Source organism: Xyrauchen texanus, chromosome 29 (assembly GCF_025860055.1).
Source record: "Xyrauchen texanus isolate HMW12.3.18 chromosome 29, RBS_HiC_50CHRs, whole genome shotgun sequence".
NCBI classification, from domain to species: Eukaryota; Metazoa; Chordata; class Actinopteri; order Cypriniformes; family Catostomidae; genus Xyrauchen; species Xyrauchen texanus.
In genome coordinates this window covers 38,958,681-38,968,823 of record NC_068304.1, presented here as the reverse complement: position 1 = coordinate 38,968,823, position 10,143 = coordinate 38,958,681, and the positions used below count along the sequence as shown (strand labels likewise).

Here is a 10,143-nt window from a genome sequence, read left to right as displayed (position 1 = left end):
CACAAACAAGCCTGCCGACAACTAACAGAAATATGGGCTTTCATAAATAACATAAGCTCCCACTGAAGTATGATGCATGCATTTGTAATTCAAATAAGGTTCAGACTCTCTTCCAGCTCAGATTGTCACCTGAACAATGGCCTAGAAAAGGCAATGAAGTCACTCAAACATTAGTGCTCTGAAGTGAACCAGTGAACTATGGTGGCTTGAGTATATGAACTGATATAATGGACAGGCATGTCAACATTGCAATAGGATTAGAATACGCTTGGAGGTGATGATCATGCCTCATGCGAGTTCATTAACACACTTGAGTATGCACATGCATCTGTTTTAAAGATTTACTCCACATAAAAAAGAATGAAATCAGAATACATATCCAAGAACAAACAGCTACAAAGACTCATGCAAACACAAACCTAACAGATGAATGTTTTTAATCCTGTGACAAACACAGTGTTTACACATCTGCCACTTGCACAGAAGGGTTTTGATGAATTGAATGCTGTTGTAAGAAAACAAAAAAAAGGCAACGTTGCGCTACAAGGAGACAAATGAATGTTTCTCTAATCCTCATATTGTGTTTTACACATGAGTGTAGAATGCCATAGCTCATTTTATAGATGGCTATACTGTTATCTGCCTCCACAAGTTTAAAACCATGACAGGATGAATATACATGCAGCATATGCACACAACAAAGATCCCCCATATAGCCTTAACAGACTGTAGGGGCAAGTGCTGTTAGCGAGCACCTATGAAGGCCGGAACGGTACACGAGGAGGTGGGTGGCCAGCACCACGCCCGACCTCCTTTGTTTCCCCAGTGGCGATGTTTTACACACCGCACCAGGTACTCATTTTAGGCTGAGTCAACATAGGGGAGGCCCGGGACCGGTTCAGATAATCGTCACTGGTGTTGGCCATGAGCAGGAATCGAACTCAGGTCGCCAGGTTCGTAGCGCAGCGTGCTAACCGCTACACTACCGCCACACCCCCACAACCACACCCACACCCACACCCACACCCACACACACACCCACACACACACACACATGCATCAGGGTCGCAGGACTCCTGGATTCAAATTAAAGGATTATGAACTTTAGCATCTGAATAACTTTCCCCTCTTTTGTGAACAGTGTTCACGTTGACTTTCACATTTAGACACATTAAATAGCTTGACAATTACCTTTTTCTGAAGTACAAAAACTCATGTTTCCAATTGCACAGTGCTTTTAATTGTTGTCTGAGCGAAGGATGATTCGGTCGTTAACAGTATGCAGTGTTTTACTTGATCTGACTCCTGAGGTCATTCCTTCTGTAACAACTGGTGCAATCGAATCTGAAGATGAAAATACTAACTATATCACATTTAAAATGGAATAACAATCAAAATGTTATGCATGCCATTTTTTTTGCAGACACACTTTGCAGTGCATGGCTTGTGTGTGTGTGTGTGTGGGTGCTTGCAGATCTAAATTGATCTTGCTGGCACGTCTGGTTGAGTGTTGAAGGATTAAGGAAAAGTTCAAATCTTTTTGTTAATCTGGTGCTTTGTAGAGCGGGTGAGAGAGAGAATTTGCCAGTCAATTTCCTGTCATCAAACTTCATTTCAAGAGAGAAGGAAAATCAAGGTATGTGCTCTAGAAGTGTTATTTATATCTCCTTTCTGGCTCAGATACGGTGATATAATGTTCTGTTGTCTGCTAGTGAAATATATGACAGCCGTGTGTAATTAACGTATTCAATTCTTTAGTGCACTCTGGTTTCAGCAAAGCAGCCAAAGTTTTTATATCTTTTTAGATTAATTAAACCATCTCATCCTATTGTCATCTTCTGGCTATAATTACACACACAAACACCAGAATCAGGAACATTAAATGATTTATTGTCTGTGTCAAACTAGCAGAGGTTTAGATTTTTTTTATATTTCAAATATATAGCAGAAGATATATGATGCACTGATAATCTGTATTGCCACATGTGTATGTGATTAAGTGAGGAAGCGTACAGGATTAGAATATGCCATGTGACATTGAAGATACAAGTGATGGATGCTTTGGCCTCTAATAGTCTCCGAAAAATTTTGGCCGTTTTTGGGAGCTGAAAACTTTCTAGCGTATATTATTATTGTACACATGTTAACTGTCACTATATATAATCTTCTGAAGTTTGATAGATTCCAAAATTCCTTTTTCAATACATTTATCAGCAAAGCAGCTTTAAAGCTTTGAGAATCTGCCAAAAGCCAAACAGATGGGAGATAACATCCATCCCTTTCTATCTATCTATCTATCTCTCTGTCTGTCTGTCTATCTATCCATCTCTCATCTATCTGTCTGTCTGTCATCTCTCATCTATCTGTATGTCCATCTATCATCTGTCTGTCTATCATCTGTCTATCTATCCATCTCTCTGTCTGTCTGTCTATCTATCCATCTCTCATCTATCTGTCTGTCTGTCATCTCTCATCTATCTGTCTGTCCATCTCTCATCTGTCTGTCTATCCATCTCTCATCTGTCTATCTATCCATATCTCATCTGTCTGTCTATCTATCTCTCATCTGTCTGTCTATCATCTGTCTGTCTATCTATCCATCTCTCATCTATCTGTCTGTCTATCTATCCATCTCTCATCTGTCTGTCTATCCATCTCTCATCTGTCTATCCATCTCTCATCTGTCTATCTATCCATCTCTCATCTGTCTGTCTGTCATCTGTCTGTCTATCTATCCATCTCTCATCTGTCTGTCTGTCTATCATCTGTCTGTCTATCTATCCATCTCTCATCTGTCTGTCTATCTATCCATCTCTCTATCTGTCTATCATCTGTCTGTCTATCTATCTATCCATCCATCTCTCATCTATCTGTCTGTCTATCCATCTCTCATCTGTCTGTCTATCTATCCATCTCTCATCTGTCTGTCTGTCTGTCATCTATCTATCTATCTATATCTCTCTGTCTGTCTATCTATCTGTCTGTCTGTCCATCTATCATCTGTCTGTCTGTCTGTCTGTCTATCTATCTGTCTGTCTATCTATCTATCCATCTCTCATCTATCTGTCTGTCTGTCTATCATCTGTCTGTCTGTCTGTCTGTCTGTCTATCTATCCATCTCTCATCTGTCTGTCTGTCTGTCTATCTCTCCATCTCTCATCTGTCTGTCTGTCTGTCATCTATCTATATCTATCTGTCTGTTTGTCTATCTATCTATCCATCTCTCATCTATCTGTCTGTCTGTCCATCCATCATCTGTCTATCTATCATCTGTCTGTCTATACAATTATCTGTCTGTCTCTCTGTATTCCTGTCTGTCTATCTATCATCATCTATCGGCCCGTCTATCTCTGTCTGTCTGTCTCTCTGTTCCTGCCTACCTGTCTATCTATCTATCCATCTATACAATAATCTATCTGCCTACCTGTATGTCTATCTATCATCATCTGTCTATCTCTGTCTGTCAGTCTCTCGTTGTTCCTGTCTGTCTGTCTGTTTATCTATCTATCTGTCTGTCTGTTTTTCTCTCTAACACAGTGAATGCAGAGTTTAAGAACTTCTTTCACCAAGAGAAAAAAAATGGTGTCTCTCTCTGTGAAAACATGGGCAAGGAGATGGAACAAATCTTTCAGACCGAAGTCCTGATGGCAAGCAATCTGAGACCAGCAAATCTCTCAACATCCCCTCAGACTAAAAATATATTAAAGCCACCAGCGGCCCACTCATACCAAAGAGGTCAGACACTCATCAGAGGCTATGTTGGGCGTTTGAATATTTTTGTAAATGCATTTTCTAAATGTATTCTGTTTGTCAACTTACATGAACATGAAAAACCATTTTGGACTCTTCTCTATCTGTCAGATTTCAAGTTAATACATTTTGTCATTGAGGTATCTGAAAAATAGCCTTTCCTGGAAACTATGAGCTGCATATTCAGACACATCTATGGCTACTGATGTGATCAAAGGCACAATGGAGAAACCCCAAGGCATTATTACGTATCACACATACATTGAATGGCTGATTCCCAGGAGCATCTGCATTATCTGATCATTTGCATGTAAGCAGCATCAGCAGCATTTTTGTTTTTTTGTGTGTGTGTTTCTCTACTTTTGCAAAGGAAGTAACTATGTCTGATGGGGCTCTTACAGTATATACTATAAGTTGTCAGATGACATTCAGGAAAGCAATACCAAAAGGAATTCAAATGACAGGGCTGGAAAACATAAACACACTCACTAGTTCTCTACCATACTTTGCTACTGCCGCAGATGTTTCCAATCATCCCTGGATATTTACTTTCTGTGCCAAATGTTCCTTCCAAATAAACAGCATGAAAATGGAGTGACAGACAGAGAAAGGAAGTGAAATGAGGGATTGAGAGTCTTAAGAGTGATAACAGCTTCATCTCTCTCTTTCACAGTCATTACACAACCACAGTTTTCACAGCTCTGCAATTACTGTGACGGCTGTACAATTACTAACACCAGCTGCCATTTTCTAAACAACAAACATTGTTACAAAATTAACATTTTTAAAAATTCCAATCAAAAAAATCTTAATTCTTCATTACACATCACCATTTCACCCACTATAGAGACGTTCAAGGATTCAATAATTATTCAAAGTTATGTGTCTCCATCTTGTGGACAATAAGCAAGCAATATATATATATATATTCTGTATATCATGGTAGTGCTTCTGTTTTAAGTACCTCAGATTCCCATGACTGCCATGTACATGAATAAAGTAATCATTCATGTATATAGGCAATATAAAAGTACCATGGTATTCTGAATCGATACCATCCATGGTACCGCAACAGTACTTTTTCTGTAGGGGATAAGATGTGTATTGGAACAAAACAAATATTTGACAAATATAATTAACAAGACTGAGGTTTATGCTGTTGGACTTAAGTGGAAATTCTCTTTTTTTTTAAGTGGCAATAATTGTCACTGTAACAGTATAAAGGTTGGGTGAGAAAGAGGCGGGAACCGGCGGAACAGTCAACGTAAAGTGTAATGGTAAAACTTAATGTAGCAGGTAAAGGATGGGCCAGGAGGAGCGGTTGAACTGTCAACATAAAGTTTTAATGCAAAACTCAACATAAAACAAACAAAAGCCATAAGACAAACAGACACAGCACAGCCGGTTGCGTCTCTCTCTCTCTCTCTAACTGGTGCCTCTGACTCCCCTTTATCTCGCTCTCCTGATGATCAGCTGATTCAGCACCGACTATTGCTCTAGCTCATACAAATAATGTTCACAGGACAAGTAAAATGTGAGTAGTCACAATTGTGACCGGTGGGAATATTCAGAGACCCTTTTGGATAGGCGCCTGATTGACTCCCATTATAAAATTGCATATTTCAAAGTATTATTACAATAAATTAAAGTAAAAAATATGCAGTTATACATGGTTTGTCATTACCCTTTCCATCACAATTGCTTGACAATAAAATACCATATACTTTATGTGTGTGTGTACTGCATATATATATATATATATATATATAAATACTTTATTGCTTGCCATTTTCTTTTGCCCTGCTGAGCAAAATGACTGTATTACACATCCTCAGCTATAATTTCCCACTGGTTACAATTGTGACCAAGAATAAATCTCATAGTTTCACTATTTACTACTTTTATTTTATTTATATTTTTTGTAAAATGCCTATTAAAATTTTTTTTCTCCACTGGGCTATCCGAGGAGTAAAATACATCTGCTGGGATTATACGGGTCAATTTGGATCAATAATTAAATTTGTTTTGAACCGTTTCAAGGTTCCGAATGATGACTGGGCTGCATTGAAACACGTGTTTAGTCAAAGAGGCAGAAAATGGTCCAGATTAATCAATAATTCCACATTTAGAACGTCGCTGTTGACGCTCTACACAGGGCCGGGAATCGGTTCGTTGCAAAGAACCGATTCATTTAAAACGATTCACCAAGTCGTCGCTCAAAAGCGTTCCCAGAAGTGAACACGCGGCATTTCATTTGTTTTTATTGGTAGTTTAATTACATTTCAAGTTCCGTGCCGTCACCCGAATTAAGCTCCTGCTTATATTGTCAGATAGCCTACATTAAATTATTTATCTGCTCGAAAACAAGATAAGAGTCAAATGTTGCTTTGTTTAGGGTTCCAACAAATCACCAACTTCTCTTTAAAGTTCTCCTTTCCAGTGAAGTGACTTTTAAACGTTTTGCGAATCGTTCAAAGGAATCGGTTCAAAAGAACGATTCGTTCGCGAATCGGAATCCCCATCGTGGAGTTTTCCTTCCACAGTCGGTCAGATTCTTCATCCCTGATCTTGTGCGCTCATCCACCGTTCAACAAGGTGGGTCATATTGATCTCATTTTGCCCCACATGCATGCTCAATTGTGACGTTGACTTTTCGGCTGAGTTACTTTAAAAGATAAAGGAGATTGTATTTTGCATTGGGTATACATGAATGTGACGGGCTCTGGTGCCACGTCAGTGGTTATTCATTTGAATCTTCAGCGTTTCAATTCAGGGGTTATTATTCATCAAAACAGTCATTATTTGGATGAAGACAGTGTACTGTAAGCTATGCTTTGCAACTAATAATAAAAAAAAAAAGAATTAAAAAAAGTGTTGGGTCCTCAGATGGTTGAGTTAGGAGAAATTATTACTATTTTACAAAGTATTTAAACCTTACCAATCATAATATAAATTATGCACATTGCCTAGTGTGCTACTGTAATGGCAGAGTTGGAGAATTGATCATTATGTGAAAAAAAGAGAGCTTTTGTGCTTAAATAAATCACATGCTGTAAATGTGCATGTACAGTGTTCATCACATAAATCAGTGTTGTGGTTCTCTCACCCGCCAACAGCACCACAAGAGAACATGATGTTCTGTATAGAGATTTAATGTGAACCCATGCTGCGTCCCAAATTGCAGACATCCCATGTGCTTTGCTCTTAAAAAGTATGTTACAAAAGTAGCCTAACAATGTAATGTACAACTGTAAAAAAGTACTTTTCAGAAAGTAGTGGTGCTTTAGTGGTGGTGCTCTTAACATACGAAATGTAGTTGTTTTTGTCGAACTTGCCATGAAAGTTTTACATTGAAACATTAAAACTGTTTTTCCTCGTTTTTTTCCTACTTATCATCCTTGACTTGGTGATATGAAAAAATGCTGCAAATCCTAAATCCCTGAAACGACTGTTTAATTAATATAAATGCTTTTATAAAATTATAAGAGTCACATAACAGACTTTAAACCCTCCAAAATCGTCTCCGTTCCCTTCTATTGTAAGTGCCTCATTGCAAACTTGATTTTTGCCCTTTTTTTTTTTTTAAAGAAAAGGAGGGACAAGGGGGCCCATGTGGCTTAGCGAGTATTGACGTTGACTACCATACCTGGAGTTGCGAGTTTGAATCCAGGTCTCCTTAGCAACCAAATTGGCTGGTTGCTAGGGTGGGTAGAGTCACATGGAGTAACCTCCTCGTGGTCACTATAACGCGGTTCTCGCTCTCAATAGGGGCGCTTGGTGAGTTGTGCGTGGATGCTGCGGAGAATAGGGTGAAGCCTCCATGTGCGCCATTTCTCCACGGTAACGAGCTCAACAAGCCACGTGATAAGATGCGCGGATTGACGGTCTCAGACGTGGAGGCAGCTGAGATTCGTCCTCCATCACCCCGATTGAGGAGAGACACTACGCCACCACGAGGACTTAAGAGCGCATTGGGAATTGGGCATGCCAAATTGGGGAGATAAAAAAAAAAGGGACACGTCGAAATAAATCTTTGTGCTAATCAACAGTATGCCACAAATGCTATTGATTGGGCTTAACTGTAATTAAACCCAGAATATTCCTTTAAAAGTACTTTATGCGGGCCATTTCTCATGAGCTCGGACACTTTAGTAGATTAATCCTAACTGCCCCAACAACTGATGGTAGTGAAATCTCTTTAGTTTTGGATAGGTTTGATTCATGGCTTAAAACTCTCCTGAAATCCTTTTGGAAAAATCCTTCCGTAATCAAGGCGGCTGGAAAGGTTAGCGGGTACTGTTGCGCTCTGGTGTCTGAAACCATCGTCAACAAAGGTCATTAAAAACCGAGGCTTGTCCCAAGAACATCATTTCTCTACAGTGTACTCTTGAGCGTTGCAGGAACAGTTTCACTCAACGTTCTTTGTTTGTTTGATCTTGTTTAATGACTGGTGTATTTTACTTTTGCAAGGGGACAGAATGGGAGCAAAACTCAGTCGAAAGAAGAGTGAAGCTGGAATAGGAGCAGAGACAACCGGTCTGGAGACCGCAGAGCAGAAACCTTCTGAAGCTCCAGTCCCAGAAAGTGCTTCAGAAGAGAAGCCTTTAGAAGACGCACCAAACGAAGACCAGAACCTCAGTGAGCCTGCCAGTTTTCTGGAGAGCATTACACAAGCTGTAGAAGAAACGGTCAGTGCAGTCACAGAACAGATTGCTGCACCAGTGGAAGACGTGGTGAGTAAGGGCATTGAAGCAGTGGAGTCCGCATTGGCAGCTGTCAGCCTCAATGTGAAGGAACCTGCAGCTCCAGTGCAAGAACCTGAGCAAATTCAAGAGTCTGAACCTTTGGTGGCTTCCTCCCTCTTGGATGACCTGGTGAAATCTCAACCGATCTCCGAAGCCCTTAATGCTGAGCTTGACTCTGGGGTCACGGTGGAGAGTGAAGCCATAACCAGTCCCAATCCTACACTAACGGAGAACAAGGATTTGCTGGAATGTTTGGATACGGTGGCGGCACCATCAGTGGACCTGCTAGACTGTAAAGTGTCCCATGATTTCACAACCCCAAATTTAGAGCCCTCATTTGCCCTAGAAGACATGGGACAGGGCCCATGCACAGCAGTTGACAAGGTCAACCTTATATAAACCACTTCACACACGCCTCCAGAAAACATCAACATTTAGAAGCGCAATAGAGCGCAGCAGTCTGGTTCAGGAAGTAAAAATCCTATAAATGTTTTCCATATGATGAACAGATGATAAACCGCGAGCTCCGAAGTTGTTAATTGATTGTATATGCTCCTGTTAAAGCCATTAGTGCATGTCATTTCAACTCCATAAAATCAATTCAAATACATAATTCGCAATGCTTCATGGGATTGTAGTTCGTTCCATCATTAAAGACAAGTACAACACAGTCTTGTACCTTTGCCTTTTTGTCCGATTTGTGCTTCATTTCAAAGTTTGTAGTGTTGTGATTCACTTTCGGGTTGGTTGGTTCATGGCTTATTACTCATCCCTATGGATTGTAATGGGGGGGGGATTAATTGAACCAAGCTGGCTGAAAATATGGACAGGCATGGTTGCACTAAATTGGTCAGACCAAGAGAATTGTCAAGTTAATAATGAAACCATTATCTTTTAACTATTTGTTTTTAGGATTACAGGCATATAATATTCAGTTAGTTGTAAAACCCAGGATAAGAAATGAAAATAAGCCACTTCAGATACCCAATGAACATTCAGCGGCTAAAGAATGTACATTAAACAATGATGATTGTCAATGAAAATAAAGACTGTTAATCACAGAAACATTCTGCCTTGATGCTTTCTCTCATGTCTTTTTACTAGAAATGCTCTTAAGCAAGTAGAACATTTAGAAAAGGAGCACGTTTACATGCACAATATACAGATTATATTTAATAACCTGAAAACATCCGTTCATGTAAATGTCTTAAACAGTCGTTCTTCATCAGGGTAAAGTTAAGGCATAAATCAGTTTCCTGTTGCATTTGAACACCTTTACCGGCTTATCCAATGTGTGCGGTGTTATGTGCATGCATGCTTACGTTTTGACATCAAAAGCCGAGAATAACCTAATGACTAATTTTCAGTCAATTTTACTCTAAAATGGCATATAAGTTTAATCAACAAAAATAATAATAATTTATTTTAAAATATTGTGCAAAATGACAAATAATAAAAATGTATCAAACTGTAACAGACCAAACTTTAACCAATTTTTCAAATCTTTAGAAAAATTTATAAACTATTTAAAAATATTTTAACATGCACCAAACATATTGATTAATCTGTTTAACTACATGAGAAAAGCATGTAAAACTGAGGTCCAGCACTTACTGAATATACTGAAGTATTAGTTACTTTTTAGAAG

General features: G+C 39.1%; 1 protein-coding gene across 1 annotated transcript; it reads left to right on the top strand.

The window, feature by feature from the left end:
- Nucleotides 1-6,259: 6,259 nt before the first annotated feature.
- si:dkey-238c7.16 (uncharacterized protein LOC559078 homolog) lies at nucleotides 6,260-9,554 on the top strand. The gene is made up of 2 exons (XM_052096868.1): nucleotides 6,260-6,345; nucleotides 8,221-9,554. The coding sequence occupies exon 2, from the start codon at nucleotides 8,229-8,231 to the stop codon at nucleotides 8,892-8,894; it is 666 nt and encodes a 221-aa protein (XP_051952828.1). The 5' UTR covers nucleotides 6,260-6,345; nucleotides 8,221-8,228; the 3' UTR covers nucleotides 8,895-9,554.
- The last annotated feature ends 589 nt before the right edge of the window (nucleotides 9,555-10,143 follow it).

What these genes read in the sequence shown, in the direction of transcription:
- si:dkey-238c7.16 (XM_052096868.1), top strand. Translation starts at nt 8,229, where the DNA reads ATGGGAGCAAAACTCAGTCGAAAGAAGAGTGAAGCTGGAATAGGAGCA.